General features: G+C 43.8%; 1 protein-coding gene across 3 annotated transcripts in view; it reads left to right on the plus strand.

Moving 5' to 3' along the window:
- LRP5 (LDL receptor related protein 5) overlaps positions 1–16630 on the plus strand; it is a 167138-nt gene that overhangs the window by 136864 nt on the left and 13644 nt on the right. For all 3 annotated transcript variants that reach the window (XM_074884798.1, XM_074884799.1, XM_074884800.1), the window contains exons 15-18: positions 1480–1670; positions 8606–8815; positions 11040–11165; positions 15631–15867. In XM_074884798.1, coding sequence (XP_074740899.1) covers positions 1480–1670; positions 8606–8815; positions 11040–11165; positions 15631–15867 — 764 coding nt within the window. The remainder of the gene's footprint in view (positions 1–1479; positions 1671–8605; positions 8816–11039; positions 11166–15630; positions 15868–16630) is intronic.

Genomic DNA, 16630 nt, shown 5'->3' on the forward strand with positions numbered 1-16630 from the left:
TTAAATTCTATAAATTTTTAAGTTAGTTCTGCCTTGATGTGTATCCCAAAAACTTCTGAAATGAATTAAACCAGGTAGGATGCACTAGAGTGATTTCGCACAGGAAGAAAATACATTGTTTTGCTGCAAAGCCCTTTGGTTAGATTCAGCAAACCCCATCTCCACTTCACACGGTTAGTAGCTTCATTCTTAGAAGTCAAAGAAGCTCCTTTACTGTGCTCTCTAATATGTTAGATGCTCAAATCCCAGTTTGCTACTGAATGGCTTACCATGTGCTTGACATACATTGAATAACAATATTTTGTAACTGTGGATACAGAAGTGCCCAGAGACTATCTAGAGCATTTATAGGATTGGTATTTTATGCAATACTCAGTGTACTCTGCACAGTTCAAAAGCTGGGGTGGGGAGAGGGGGTTTAGAGGAAAGATTCTAATCTTACTGGATTAAGTTGCTTGGACATAGTTTGTATTTATAAAAGCTTATCCGCTTTCTCCATTAAAATGGGAGTTTGGGTTTGTTGATCTCTAAAACTCTCAACTTTTCTAGTCAGGTTTTCAAATGATTTAAATATAAATCTGTTTTAAATTAAAGGAGGAAAGAGACTATGCTGAGGACTCTTGACTGCCTGGGAGAGCTGAACGAGTGATCTGTGTACTGAGCTCCCTTTGCCTTAACTCCAGAAATCCTTCCCTCCACCTCTCCTCTTGGCTGCGTGTTCTGACTGCTGCCTCTCCTCCTTGTGCCGTCCCAAAAGACTACACACCAATGTATCCTACTGTATTAGGGAGTTTGCCTGTGTTATCCACCACTGAAAAAATAGTGGACTTTTCCTTGAGGGAGTTCTCAGTTCCTCATGTGGGTGCACAAGCCATTTTTTCCCTATGCAGGGGGAGGGCAGAGACTGCTTCTGTTTGCAGCTGAACTGGCTTAGGCAGATATAAAGAATTCTTGGAACTAAAGCATCAGGAACATGCCACCCTCAGTTGTTCTTCCTTCTGTGATCTTTGCTCCTCTCAAGTTTGGTAGGAACTTGTACTTGCTGAGAAGGAAGGCAACCCAGAAGGAGAGGAGGTGATGGTTAATGTTTTTTGTCAGAAAGAGCTGCAGGGCTTTGAGTCACAGATGGGGACAGCTTTACCCAGGGATAGTTGCAGGAAGTCTGTGCTAGCCTCTTACAACCCCTACCTCCACTGCAGGAACAGTGCTGCCAGCGGAGCGGTGCGGAGTGCTGAGGCATTTTCTGGCCTGGTGTATAAAGGACGAGTGCTATTAATTTCAGGCTCTCTCTTGATATGCCGGTTAGCAAATGTTTGGGGTTCTGCAACTGTCAGATCTGGATCTTTGCTGCCGGGAGCAACAGTCCCTGCAGTCACCCCTGTGTGAACCATTCCCACTTACAACGCAGAGCCTGTGTGCAGAGGTGAGTTGCCTCCCTTCTGAAGCTCTCGGTTAAGCAGCTCTTGTCTTTGTTCTCAGGTACATGTACTTCACCAACATGCAAGAGCGAGCTCCCAAGATTGAGCGTGCAGCCCTTGATGGCACAGAGAGAGAAGTGCTTTTTACAACGGGGTTGATCCGACCAGTGGCGCTGGTGATTGACAACAAACTTGGAAAGCTTTTCTGGGTGGATGCAGATCTGAAGCGCATCGAAAGCTGTGACTTGTCAGGTATGTGGTATTCAGTTAAACATTTGGAGCGGAGCGTGTGTATGTATAGGACATCATTCCTTCTTTGATGCTGACGCCAGTAACTTCTGTCTGCACTGTTGCCAGTTCTGTGTACGTAGTCACAGATAACAATTGCTGGTGGGCTCCCCATCTTTGATGTGATTGGAATAAGCACGACTGTAATGATTGCCACCCTCCAAGAGAGCCATTTGTCTTTTGCTATGTTCTGAAAGCAGCTCTTCCAAGATCAGATTTAAATAGGTGGTGCCAGACGTGGAACCCCGAAATCACCTCCCCTGTGCCCTTTTTTTTCCTTACGGTTTGAAAAGTTTGCCTAACTCTTTGGTTTTTCTTTCTCTGGAGTTTACAGCTCAGTAAATCAAGGTAGGTTGAAAAACAAACAGAAGGAAAGGGAATGGCTTTCTTCTAAGATGGATGATAAGGCAGCTCATCTGGAATACCAGTGTTGCAAAACAGTGGAGAGATGTCAACTCACTGCAGTTGGCCCATATTTGTAAAATCAAGCATTACTCCACATCCATAGCGATAGCACCGCATGGATCTTAGAGAGCAGTGTTCATCATTGACTTTTAAAAGCACTTGATAGTGCTAAAGAAGTGGAGAAATGGTCTCGCTCATCAGGTGAGCAGTATAGCGCAGAGGATCCAATGGCCCTACTTTCTGACCCGTGATTTGTTCTCTCATCATCATCCATGTATCAAGAAATGAAACTCCTAAAGGAAGTGCAGAGAGAAGTGAACTAGTGTGAGGGGGTAGAAGCTGAGCTGTTGTAGTGATTGGCACCTTCCATAAAAGGCTGATTCTCCAATTTTTGGTGGCTCTTCTCTTCTTGCCATGTAGTCACATCCTTCCTTTGTGTTATAGTGAGGCAGTGAACTAAAACAGGAGAAAATTGTTTGCTTTTTTACAAGGACAGTTCACCTTTGAGCATCTAAAACTGACTCAAGGTCAGGTTCGGGTCTTTTCTGTCAGAGAGGGGATTAAAACATGAAGCCGGAGCTGGGAAGGTAAAGCAGCCAACGTCTTTCATCAGTTATCAAGCTGGATAGGGGAGTATTCTCAAACTGCCTGTGTAGCCACAAAATGTCCAATCCATGATAGACATCAGGGAACCTACAGAAATTCGTAGGAGAAAGGAAGATAGGAGAGAGACAGAACTTGACCTATGAAACAAGCCATGTTTGAGAATCACAGAATCATCTCGGTTGGAAAGGACCTTGAAGATCATCTAGTCCAACCGTTAACCCAGCACTGACAGATCCCAACTCCACCAGATCCCTCAGCGCTGGGTCAACCCGCCTCTTGAACACCTCCAGGGATGGGGACTCCACCACCTCCCTGGGCAGCCCATTCCAACGCCCAACAACCCCTTCTGGAAAGAAATGCTTCCTACTATCTAGTCTAAACCTTCCCTGGTGCAGCTTGAGGCCATTCCCTCTTGTCCTGGCGCTGGTTCCTTGGCTCAAGAGACTCATCCCCCCTCTCTGCACCCTCCTTTCAGGGAGTTGTAGAGGGCCATGAGGTCTCCCCTCAGCCTCCTCTTCTCCAGACTAAACCCCCCCAGTTCCCTCAGTCGCTCCCCATCAGACCTGTGCTCCAGACCCTGCACCAGCTCCGTTGCCCTTCTCTGGACACGCTCGAGTCATTCAATGGCCTTTTTGGAGTGAGGGGCCCAAAACTGAACCCACTCATTGAGGTGCGGCCTCACCAGTGCCGAGTACAGGGGCAAGATCCCTTCCCTGTCCCTGCTGGCCACGCTAGTGCTGATACAAGCCAGGATGCCATTGGCATCCACCTGGGCACACTGCTGGCTCATTATCCATCAGTCACCCCCCCACCAGGTCCCTCTCTGCCAGGCAGCTCTCCAGCCACTCCTCCCCAAGCCTGTAGCGCTGCTGGGGGTTGTTGTGGCCCAAGTGCAGCACCCAGCATTTGGCCTTATTGAAGCTCCTCCAGTTGGCCTCAGCCCATCGCTCCAGCCTGTCCAGGTCTCTCTGCAGAGCCTCCCTACCCTCGAGCAGATCAACACTCCCACCCAACTTGGTGTCACCTGCAAACTTACTGAGGGTGCACTCGATCCCCTCGTCTAGATCATCAATAAAGATGTTAAACAGGAGTGGCCCCAAAACTGAGCCCTGGGGGACACCACTCGTGACTGGCCGCCAACCGGATTTAACTCCATTCACCACCACTCTTCGGGCCCGGTCATCCAGCCAGTTTTTGACCCAGTGAAGCGTGCAATCATTTAGGCCTCGAGCAGCCAGTTTTGCCAGGAGAATGCCAGGAGAAGGAAGGTTGGCAGAGTGAGACACAGCACAAAACGCATCAGAGATACTGAGAGGGGTGAAAGGAGAAGTGCTGCAGGAGGAATCCAAAAGTAAAATAACAAGACGGAAGAGCTTCGTATCATGCAGGTATTGTGGCTGAAGTGGTATCCACAAACGCAAGATAGAGAGAAGAGGCTCCGAAGATGATTCTGTGGAAATCGTGTGGTTTGGGAGAGGGGGAATGTACAAGGGAGAAGTTAATGAACTGAGAGGGAGGATGGGATCATAACTAGTGCTACTGCTGATAAAAAGGTGGCTTCCATGTAATAGGAAGCCATATTACTTAATAAATCTGTAGCCTCCAGTGGACCTACCTATGCCTAGGTCTTCTACTTGTATATACGTAAGCATCCTTTTTTCCCCTTTGATTTAGCATACACTGAGCTAGGGGGCAGGCAGGGGGCAGGTGCTTCTTGCTTGTCGTGTTACAGGTCAGAAGATGGGCTGTATCCTTGCATAGTACAGCTTACAATTCAGAGGAGTCCTTTTATGATTGTTTTAGATCTAAGTCTTCAGTGAATAAGACCTGACAATAGGACTTGGGTAAACTGATATATGAATAAATGAGCAGCTAGGCCATCACATGCTGGTCATTGTATCCTGTGATTGCAGCTTCATCTGTATGCATTCTTCCTTCTTGTGACATTAAAATTCCATGTAAGCATATGTTTGCATACTGGATATATATTTTAATCCAATTCTTTGGAACCTTTTACAGGGAAAACTAAACTTCCTCTGGTTAATATTTAAACAAAGCTTTTAATGCATATTTATTTGATGGGGTCACAGCTAAAGAATCAAACCCTTATAGGTAAGATAAAAGCAGGAGAAAGCTACAGGATTAAAATAAAACAATATTTATTAACTAGAGGATATGTATCATGTAGCCAGAAAACTATGGTTATATCGGATCCAGCTGAGCTCACTGTAATTTGATTCACTGAGCTGTTGATTTTTTAAAAGAGTTCACAGCATAATTTTATTTTAAAGTATTTTGCAGTCTTGTATCACAACTTCAGAAGAAATTTGACAGCCAAAGTTATGTTGGCTTGAATTAGTTCCTCTAAAAAGTATTTTCTGAGGAAAACACTTCAAAATGGGCATATATTAGCAAAAGGATTTTAGCGTAAATGGAGGCTGCTGAGTAAATTGGACTGAAATTGTGTATAGCATCCTTCATGCCAGTTGGACTTGTCTAGAGAACCTTATTCCCTCATAGGCTTGGGGAGAAGACGTGGTTATGGAAGTTCCTGAAGCTTGCACTACACTCTGATTCACAGCATCCTGCTAAACCATGGAGTAACCTGGGATGTCCAGTGCTTAACTTTCAGAGAGGGATGAAAGCACTATAAACCTGTCTTAACAGTTTTCTTTACAAGGTTCTTAAATTTTTCAGTTGGAGTTGTTGATGCTTTTTAGACATTCATAAACCATTTACAAATAACTTGTCTGCCACAACCAGTCAATTAAAAAGTAGTGGTTTATATTATTGTTGAAGTAACTGGAAAAGCTATAAAATTGCTGCGGTGAAAAGATGCTTTGTTTTCAATTAAACCTTAAATAGAGGAATTGTGTGTCCTTCCAGCTTAATGTTCTTTACATTTAACTATTGGTTTCCGGCTTGAAAAGACTACACATCTGTTTCCTTCTGGTAATCAAAGTATTTAATTGTTATGGAAATTCAACACTTCTTTATTTGTAACATGTCTTCTCTTCTTTTTTCTAACCATATCTGTTGAAAATATCCTTCTATTTATTCAGATGGAGTTTTTTATTTTGATCGTTCTTCTAGACAACAATTGTAATTTTGTAACGAGGTGTCTTTTGCCTCTCCTTTTAAAATTATTTATTAATAATTTGGACTGTCATTTACTCAAGATCAAATCACCTTATCCAATGCTAGCTTCAGCAGTTTCCCAAATCATCAATGTTCAGCTTTTTGCACGTGAGGGAGAAAAAAGATGCTTGATGTATACCCCCAAAAAACATTAAATGTAGTCTGGTTTAGGCCTGGATTTTGGAGGCTGTTCAAACAGGCTAAGATTCTAGTGTCACCTGACACTTCATGATTTCAGGATGCCTTCAGGATATCCTTCAGGAAACCAGCTTGCCTTTTATTTCTAAATGGATGAGCAATTTAGCACTTAAAAAATCATGAAGGCAGGAGTTTTCTTTATACTGAGTTGAAATGAGGCTTTCCTATTCTTGTGGTATCTTGAATACAACTGAAAATTGTGCTTTTGGGTCAAAACGTGAGGCTTAGAGTCTGGCAAAAGGAGAGTTGTCTTTAAAAATCCAATGACATCGAAGTTCATAGAAGCTGAGGGTGCTCAGCACGTTACAGGGCAAATGAACAAAGCGCCCTGTGCTTTGTTCACTGAGAACCTTCTTCTGTCAAAATATTTCCTGGTATTTCTAAATTTGGAGAAGACAAAGAACGCCTCGGGAACTGTGCTGTAAGGGTCAGGTTTAGAGCCCATTTAGTGAAGTTAGTGTAGGTGCATCTATTCTGTTCTTTTTACTCTTTACAAGAGTGAAATCTGGTGGTGCCTTGGAAGTGTGTGCAATAATAGACATACCAGATTGCAACCAGGACTGACCTGTCACATACAGTTCATGCATGTTTCTTCTGAAGATGGAATGAAGCAATATGTCTTCCTCATTGGTTTGGAAACAAAAGAAAATCAGGGCTAAAGAACTAAAACCCCAATTGCAAGTCCAAGAATTCCTGATCTACAACTAAATTTGATTTGAATGCACGCAGTTTGTCATGACAGTCAAGCAAGAGTCATTGCAGGTGGTAATTTTATGTGCAAAACTAATAGAATCTGTAATTGAAATAAATGTTACATTCTTATGCTTGGCTGAGCTCTACATAATTTATGCAGCAAACTGGTTGAATCCAGTGCTGATAGCATTTTTATTATGCATCCAGATTCAATAATTTCACTTTGTGTAGATACTCAAAACTTATTTTTTAAATGCAAGCAGACACAAGGTCTTTATTCCAAAATGAAATACTAGAGCAGAAGAAGCACCAAGTTATGATTTTGGTTTGATTCCTCGTTTTTAAAATCAAATATATCCAGTATACATAGGCATACACAGCCTCAAAATGGTTTCTGTGAATTAATAGAATAATTTGAAAGCTCTTGTTCACTCTAGACGGGCATAACAAAAGCAACAATTAAATGCCACTAGGTGTGGGGCAGCACGCGGTAGCAGACTGCAAGCAATTACAGTTAAAAGCAGTCATAAATGCATTTTTACTTAACCTGATTTTTACACATTTCTGTAGAGCACAAAACCTGAGCGTTTCACAGTGTTTCTGTGTAAGAGCATCCTGATTTACTTGGAGTTTGAGTTCTCTGGTTGGTTATTGAAGAAAAAAGAGAAGGTGAAGAAAGAATTGAGGCTGTTGGAATATGAGCTTTCCTTCCATGATCATATCTCTGTAGTTGTGACATAGGACAGGGTTTGTGTACTTGCCTCTTGCTTTGCGTGATGAATGTTTTTTATTTGAGTAATGGCCGTGAAGCTAATTGGTTGTATTTTACTCTTGATTGTAGATTCCAACAAAGTGTACTGCTCGGTATGGTAAAAACTTTGGCCGAAGAGCTGAGTCTGTATCCGTGACACAGGCTTTTAGGAACTGCACAGTTACACGTAACAGAGCATGTGGCCTCATTTTGAGTCCCCAAACCCCAATTTTAGGGTGTAAAGCCTTAGGTTTTGGTACCAAAGCATCGTTTGAAGGCACAAAACCTGATTTCAGAGTTCAAAACCTCACTTTCATTTCCAAAGCCCCCTGTTTAGGGCCCAAAGCCCCATTCTTAAGGTCCAAGCCCTCCTTTTGATGGCCCGGAGGCCTCTTTTACAGCTCTAAGCCTTCATAATAGTGCCCAAAGCCCCATATTTGGGACCAAAGCTTCATTTCTGGCATCCATAGAGGAACCACGAGGTTCACCTCCTCTTCAGGTTCCAAAGCATCATCTCTTAACATTTAGCCCATCATTTTTAGCCCTCAAAGCCTCCTTTGTAGAGTCCAAAGCTATGATTCTAGAGCTGAAAACCTAATTTTTGTGGTCCAAACCCTCACTTTTAGGGCAGAAAGCTTCTCTTTAGGGTCCACATTTTTATTGCCCAAAGCCTCGTTTGCAGGGTCCAGAGCATCATTTTTGGTATCCAGACAGTTGTTTTTAAGGTCCAAGCCGCATCCTGAGTGCCCAAACGCTCATTTTGTGGATCCAAGCCCCTCTTTTAGGGCTCAAAGGCACAGTTTTAGGACCCAAAGCCTCATTTTTAGGGTCCAGAGCCTTACTTAGAGGGTCCAAATGACCAGGCAGTGTGTGCACGGATGAGCTGTGTTTCGTATTGTACCTGCTTGCCCTCGCAATGTGGCAGCTGGTTGCATTTGCCTGAGAGGAGGCTGAACAAGCAGAGCCTTAGTCTGCGTAGACAGGTGAAGCCAATGACCTTAGAGCTAACTATTTTCAGGGTTTGGTTTTGTTTGGTTGGGGGTTTTTTGAAAGAAATGAGATAAAAGTCGACTGGCGTAAAACTCGTCTTTGTTTTTGTTAATCTCAGGTGCTAACCGTGTGACCCTGGAGGACTCCAACATCCTTCAGCCGATGGGACTCACTGTGCTGGGGAATCACTTGTATTGGATTGATCGTCAGCAGCAGATGATTGAGAGAGTGGAGAAAATGAATGGGTACAAAAGGACTAGAATTCAAGGCCGAATTGCTCACCTGACAGGCATTCATGCTGTGGAAGAGCTTGATATGGAGGAATTCTGTGAGTTTATTTCAATAGCTGATGTCTCTCACTCTTGGTCACTGTCTCTCAAAGTCGTCATCCAGTTGAATATTTTAGTAATGTTGCCCAGTGGGCTTCAAGTAAGCCATGGAGTGCTTTCAACGTGGCCAGTTGGGATCGTAGAAGAGGAGGAGAAACAAGTTCCTTGCTCCTGTCCAGAGGAGTGTTTCTGCACAGCTAGAATATGTGATTTCATGGTACTTAGTTACCTGCTTTGTACAAGCTCACGTGATACTGAATTCACTCTAAAAGCTACTTACAATTATGGTTGTTAATTTTTTAAGTACAACCAAGTAATAAGACTTGGAAAAACCTTTAAAAAGAAAGAAAAGGGTTGTACTTGCCTTTTCTCCAGGGGTTTCAGAGCCTGTGTAAAGCATGACTGGTCTGTCTCGGCACAGTCAATGAGGTAAAAGCCGCCAGTGAGGGGAGGAGAATGGGCAGGAAGCTCCTACAGTGAGTTACTGTGGATGTGGAATGTCTCTCCCGTCAGAGGGGAAGCCCTTTTAGGTGCTCCCTTCTGAAAGGGCTCAGGCGTGCAGGGTCTTCTTTTTCTGGATTGGTGGTCCCAGTTCCTCTGGGCTGAGGGAGAGTGCAGAAACCTCTTGAAGAAACCACCTCAAAATGACAACCTACGGCTCCTCCTGCTTAATAGGAATATAAAAGAGAATATAAAAGAGAATATAAAAGCACAAACGAGATGTGGGAAACAGGGAGCTAATGACAGTGGCCTCTTTAAACTTTGTTGCCTGTGATGAGTTGTCTTATATAGGGAGGGTACATTTGTGTATAACACTTTAGTTTTCAGAAGAAATGATTCCACTTTGCAACCCTCTGTGCCACGTACATTAGGTTCCATGAGAGCTGAAAGTATTTTCAAACTTGGCAATGTGGTAAGCCATTACAAATAAGGTAGTGTAAGTATTTACACTGTGCTAATCCTCATCCAGACATTCTTTTTTCTTTCACAATACCCAGTTTTTCTTCTTCTGTGCCATTTCTCATATTTTTAATGTATTTCAAAGGTACTACTGAATGATGCAAAAGGATTTTTCTCTAATTCTCAGCACTTTATATCCCATGTGTTTTTAAAAATGTTTATTTTTTATGGCAAGAGTACTGTTTCTTCTAAGTCACACTGAAAGGGATCACCTTCTGCAGCTGAAAACTGTCCTATATAGGTGACTTCTGTTACAACAGGGGAGTAAAAATACATATGCACATGTGTGCATGCCCACACACTATGCATTCATGCAGGTTTTTTGCTAACAAGCCATGTGTCAAACAGTGGTGTCTCCAACACTGTATTAACTTAATGAATATGTTAAAGGTGAAAGCAGGTTGCTGAGAAGCCTGGACAGATGGAAAACGACTTTGGCACAAAACTTAAGATATCTATACCATTTCTTCCCTGTGGAAATCTTGGTCCTTACTAGTGGTAAAGAATGCATTGTTCAGCAGCATCACAAATAACACGGGCTATAGCAAATTGCTCCAGCAGATGCTCAAATAAGTAGCCAGGAGACCGGGTCTCTTCTGGCTTCGTTGGGCTGGAGTCCTCAGAAGGTGACTTCACTTCTCTGTGCCTGTTTCTTACCCCCCTAATGTTCATTTAGAGTGATTCCATGAGGAGCTCGCAGGTACTCAGTGCTTCTGGGTAACTGATTTGGGAACACAACCGTGTAGCTTCCTATCTTTAAAAAAAAAATTAAAAATCAACTGTGTGTGCTTATATTGCAGTTTTGTGAGTAACGTGGAAGTGGAGGGGCTAGATATTAAGATCTCTTTAAGATAAAGGAGAATTCCTGAGGGGTTTGGGGGCTGGCATTCTGCAGTGACATATGTTAATTCTTGATGCCTAGCTATCCTAGAAGTGTAGGTGGGATGTCTAGGTATGCTGTAATGCGACCTTCTCAAATCTGCCTCTCGTTCCTCTTCACCTGAGTTCCCAAATTCTTTTTAGAAGTCCTTTAAAGGTCTCTGTATCACTGTGACTGGGAGAAATGTAGTCCTCAGGAAGTAGTAAATCAGCTTTTGAGCACTGAACTGAAAAATCCTGCATGTGTCTTCCTGTTAATTTGTAGTGAAATCTTGGTTACTCGAACAGAAGTGGTTTGCAGGTGGTTTTGTGAGTTTGCCCTAGCTAGGAGTAGTTATGATTTCTTTTATGCTGTCTAATATTCTTTTCCGTGTGTTTCTCCAGCTGTGCATCCGTGCTCCCGTGACAATGGTGGGTGTTCGCACATCTGCATTGCCAAAGGGGATGGGACTCCAAGATGTTCATGCCCCGAGCATCTTGTGCTTCTACAGAATCTCTTGACATGTGGAGGTGAGTTCTATTTAATAGAACTGCACAGCAAAAAAGATGGGGGTTGAGGTTTCCTTCCAGTCCCAAACGTGGATGTACACACAGTGCTTTCCTACACGTGGTGTGTTGCATCATTTGTTAAATTGACCTTTGATCCTTCCACCAGCTGTTTTCTGCTTCAGTTTTTGGACGTACGCGACTTTTCATTGTGAGCAGAATATTCTTGTTTGACCTTAAAATACTTGCATCTTCTACTGAGATTTTTATAATTGTATGATGTGACGGGTCTGTGCTTTAAACAAACGCGTATAAGATGATGTTGCGTCAACCTGTGATGACCTAGCAGCAGAAATTGTGCATTCCCACAGCGTCATACTCCAGTCTTTCAGATGAATTTGGCCTCTTAACATGAAACACTGTACTCTCCAGTTACGAAATGTAGGCCGAAAGCTCCACCGCAGTCCTTTTTAATTAAGGTAACTCTCCTCTTTCCACATGATAGATTTTTCCTTTCGACTTCCCTTTCACAATCGCAGGATTTTTGAAAATTGTTACGTTACACTTGAAAAGGAGATTAAAAACAAAACAAAAAAATATTGTTTCTTTTTGGGAGGCGTCATATCTTAAGTGGTTTGGCTCTGTTGGTCCTTTTGACTTCTTTTTATGTATTCATTTTGCTGTGAATTTCATTTTCTGGCTGAACTCTGACCTCCCATGGGACAGTCATTTCCATTATAAACTGTTTTCTTTCCCATGACCACAACATGTTATGTGGTTTTAAAGTAGTGGTGGTTACATCTGCAGGGAGGGGCAAAAAATCAATCTACTTATATTTCTTGCTGTACTGGTGTTGCACAACGTGGCCAACAAGAGTCTTACGTCCCACTCCTTTGTTATCTTCAGCTATAAATCTAAAAGGGGCCTCCATTTCAGTGTCTGGGTTTTTTATTCTAATCCTCCACTAAGCCTGCAAAATTTTAACCTATCTTGTCTGCTGTAGGAGCAGCCTATAGCCAGTATTTCAGAATAGATTATTAGCTGTTTTGGCTGGAGAGCTTTTGTCCATGTACCCTTGACAAGTTTTTAAATGCAAGCTTGTGCCTGCCAAGTGCAACCATAATGCAATATGAAATTAATGCAATATGCACATTAAACATTAAACAGCACACTCATATCAAACTTTAATTCAAGAATTATCTTAATGTGTGTATCTGGCGTCTTTATCTTACTTACAGCTGTCAGGTCACTGGCTACATTTGTAATTCTCATACTGCTACACCAAATAATCGTAAATCAGAAACTTAAAATCATAAAATTTTCAAAAATGAAATGCATTTGGATTTTTATTTGCATTTTGTTTTTCAAGCTCTTGATTATATTTGAGTCTCATTCTGGAACATTTACCCCTAATGAAGGAAGGACAGCAGCACTTCAAAAACGGTTTGCATGTAATTACATAGCTCTAGGATCTGTAACACCACCCTCAGGAGAAAAATATTCATACAGAAGTCTTGTCATTGCTTACAGCTGAGAAGGTTTCCTTATGCTGGGTTCTTTGTGAAGTCCATTCCTGAGCCTGAATGTTATAAAAGCTCACTGGGTTTCCAGAGGAGTGTTACCATCCGGTGTCAGAGCTTGCTCAATGTTGCTGTCATAGCCAGGGTATGATGTGCTACTCTGTTAATCCAAGTGGTAAAGCATCGACTTAGAGCATTAGCTGGCAACAGCAGCTGTGGGGACTAGTGACTGCCTCTGTTAACTGATCTGACTATGTCACAGGGATTTGACCCAGCGACTTTTGAAATGAGTGGAAATACATCTATTTGCTGCGGTGGTGTTTTGAGATGGACCCTCATTTTGAACATAACTAATTGCTACCGATAACAACTGAAGGAACTTACACGTTGACTGTTTCTTTCAGTGATACTAATGGTGAAAAAGTGTGTGCTAATTTGCTGTATGTAAGAATTAGGAGCATTTTTTACAATAGATTCATGCCCTACATTGTCTTTTGACATTCTGAAGAAAGCAACCACAAATGCCTTATTACAGCTTCATTGTTGCATCTCTACACGAGGTTGTAGCTGCTGCTTAATGCTCTCAGTGTGTGATTGCAGCTTGACCAGTAGTATGGATGCGGAATGGATTGGTGCTAGGATTCTGGGGTCCATGAAGACTCAAATTTGAAGGAAGTCCCAGCTTGCTTAGGTCCAACAAACATAAAAATGGCTGTGTGCAAGGTCCAGTGTTCTGTCTCTGACCATGGTGAAAGAATGTAAGATCAGGGCAAGCCAACCGCTCCTCACGCTGCTCTGAACCTCCACTGACCTGCAGCCCAGAGACTTTCCAGCAAGAGGACTTAGATTAATGTTTAACAGGCCTTTACAGATTATTTTTCCTCCATTCATATTTTTCAGTTCATATCTGACTCAGTGTTGTGGTTTAAGCCCAGAGGGCAGCTGAGCATCAGGGACCGCTGGCTCGCTGCTCCCCCCTGGGGGGATGGAGAGGAGACAATACAACAAAAGGCTTGGGAACTGAGACGGGGACAGGAAGGGCTCACTCAACAGTTATGGTCATGAGCAAAAGACAGACTCGACTTGGGAAAAAAAACGTCAATTTAATTTGACCACTGCCACCAGCAGCAATTTACCAATAAATCAGAGTAGGACAGTGAGAAATGCAGCCACATCTTAAAAACACCTTCCTCCACCCCTTCTTCTTCCCAGGGTCAGCTTTGCTCCCAATTTCTTTCCCTCCCTCCTCCCCCCGCAGCAGCACAGGGGGGCAGGGATGGGGGTTGTGGTCTGTTCAGAATCACAGAATCTCAGGTTGGAAAAGACCCTTGGGATCATTGAGTCCAACCCTCAGCCCTACTCTACAACGTCCTTTCAGGGAGCTGTAGAGAGTGATGAGGTCTCCCCTCAGCCTTCTCCTCCTCACACTGAACAGCCCCAGCTCCTTCAATCTCTCCTCACAGGATTTATTCTCCAGGCCCTTCCCCAGCCTCGTTGCCCTCCTCTGCCCTCGCTCCAGCACCTCGAGATCTCTCTCGCATTGAGGTGCCCAAAACTGGACACAACCCGCCAGGTGTGGCCTCACCAGTGCAGAGCACAGGGGGACTGTCACCTCCCTGCTTCTGCTGGTCACACTATTCCTAATCCAAGCCAGGATGCCGTTGGCTTTCTTGGCCACCTGGGCACACTGCTGGCTCATGTTCAGCTGCTTGTCAATGAGAACCCCCAGACCCTTCTCTTCCAGACAGCTCCAGCCACACCTCCCCAAGCCTGTAGCCATGCAGGGGGTTGTTGTGGCCCAAGTGCAGGACCTGGCACTTGTCCTTGTTGAAGCTCATCCCGTTGATGTTGGCCACCGATCCAATCTATCCAAGTCTCTCTGTAGAGCCTCCCTGTCCTCGTGCAGATCGACACTCCCGCTTCACTTGGTGTCATCTGTGAATTTACTGATGATACACTCATCACATGCTGTTCCTGCTGCTCCTTCCTCCTCACAGGGGGACTCCTCACACTCTTCCCCTGCTCCAGCACAGGCTCCCTCCCATGGGAGACTCCTCCATGAGCTTCTCCAGTATGAGTCCTTCCCCTGGGCTGCAGCTCTTCCCCAACTGCTCCAGCGTGGCTCCCCGCCATGGGCTGCCCTCAGAGTTGTGACCTTCTGTGGGCGCAGCCCCTGCTCCGGCGTGGGGCCCTCCCCGGCCTGCAGGAGGGCACCTGCTCCACTGATGCTCCACGGGCGCGGGGCACAACTGCCCTCTCCCCATGGGCTGAGGGGGGTCTCTGCTCTACTACACCTGCCCCCTCCTACCTCCTTCTTCAAATGACCTCGGTGTTTGCAGAGGTATTTCCCTCACTCCTCCTCCTCTCACGTTCCCCTTCTTAAATACTTATCGCAGAGGTGCAGCCACCATCACTAATTGGCTGGGCCTTGGCCAGAGGTGGGTCCAACTTGGAGCTGGGGGAGCTTCGAGAAGCTTCTCACAGCAGCCCCCTCCCCTGCTACCAAAACCCCACCACACACACTTGCAAAACAGAGAAACAGATATTGTACAAGCAGATGTTTTAATGTTTTAGGTATATTCATTGCCAATTAACCCAATGTCCCAGGTTTTTTTATGAAAAATTGTTCCAGGGTAATATAATTGCAAGGTTTCAAATTGTGTAGAATGTGGTTGGCAATCAGAAATTGGGTATTTATTTGAATTTATGTGTATGACAGTGTCTTCCAAAAGGTGGCTGTTAGAGCCAAAGAAAGTGTTTGTAGTTCCTGTCCTTAGTTCAGTGCTCGCCTGCTAGAGCAAGCCTCTTCACTCAGCATGCTTCCAGTTTTTGTTAGGAAGTTGGCAAACTTTCATTCCCTATGCAAAATCATGTTTTCCTCTTTGCTGGAATCTTAGTATTGTCACGGAAGAACTTCAGTCCAAGCATAAAATTGAACACACAAGGTGTTTTGTTTCCTCTTTCTCCAGAACCTCCAACTTGTTCCCCAGACCAGTTTACCTGTGCCACTGGAGAGATTGACTGCATCCCCATGGCATGGCGCTGTGATGGATTTCCGGAGTGTGATGACCAGAGTGATGAAGATAGTTGTCCCATATGCTCTGCATCCCAGTTCCAGTGTGAGAAGGGACAGTGTATCGATGCACACTTGCGGTGTAATGGGGAAATTGACTGCCAAGATAAATCTGATGAAGCGGATTGTGATAGTAAGATTAATTTTCCTGAACTCATTATTCTAACATAAGCATCCATGTGGGATTCTAGCTGTTCTTAATATATATAATACATATATGATTTTTAGTTTCAAATGGGGAAAAACAGCCTTAACCATAAGCCTAACTAAGCTATCCACTGATTCTGTTTTTCTTTCCCTCTTTCTTATTTTGTTGCTCAAATTAAACTTCTCTGCATAAATTGCTGACCATGTAACTATAGATGAGGGAGGTTGAGGAGGGTATCTTTAATCCACATTCAGAATGAAAACAGGAAGGAAACTGGCAGAATTTACGACATGCTTTTTTTCCCTGCATAATTATTACCATTTTGGCTTGCACTGTGTCCGCTTGACCTTCAGACAGGAGTCACTGCAAGGTGCCACAGGGAAGAAGAGATGAACTTAATCTTGTGGCTGAACTGGCTGTTCTGAGAGTTCACTCTTTGCAAGCTGATGGTTATAGTCCTGGATGTACCTTCCTGTGAGAAAACTGTGGAATGACGTCCGAGGAGCTCCTGCTGCTGCAGCTGCTTTGTATGCAGTCAGCCATAGGATCTGGGTCTAAGAGAGAAGAATGGATGGGTGCATTTGCATCATCCTTTGGTTGATGGGAAAACTTGCATATTCTGTGTCTAGTATCAAGGCATAGCTGAAACAGACACTTGACTATGAGCTGGCACTATGGCTTCTTAGAGCTGTAGAAAATTTCAGGAGCCTATTCAGTAGCGTGATTCTTGCCCTGTGAAGCCTCAGGT

This window comes from Strix uralensis, chromosome 15, assembly GCF_047716275.1.
Source record: "Strix uralensis isolate ZFMK-TIS-50842 chromosome 15, bStrUra1, whole genome shotgun sequence".
Classification (NCBI taxonomy): domain Eukaryota; kingdom Metazoa; phylum Chordata; class Aves; order Strigiformes; family Strigidae; genus Strix; species Strix uralensis.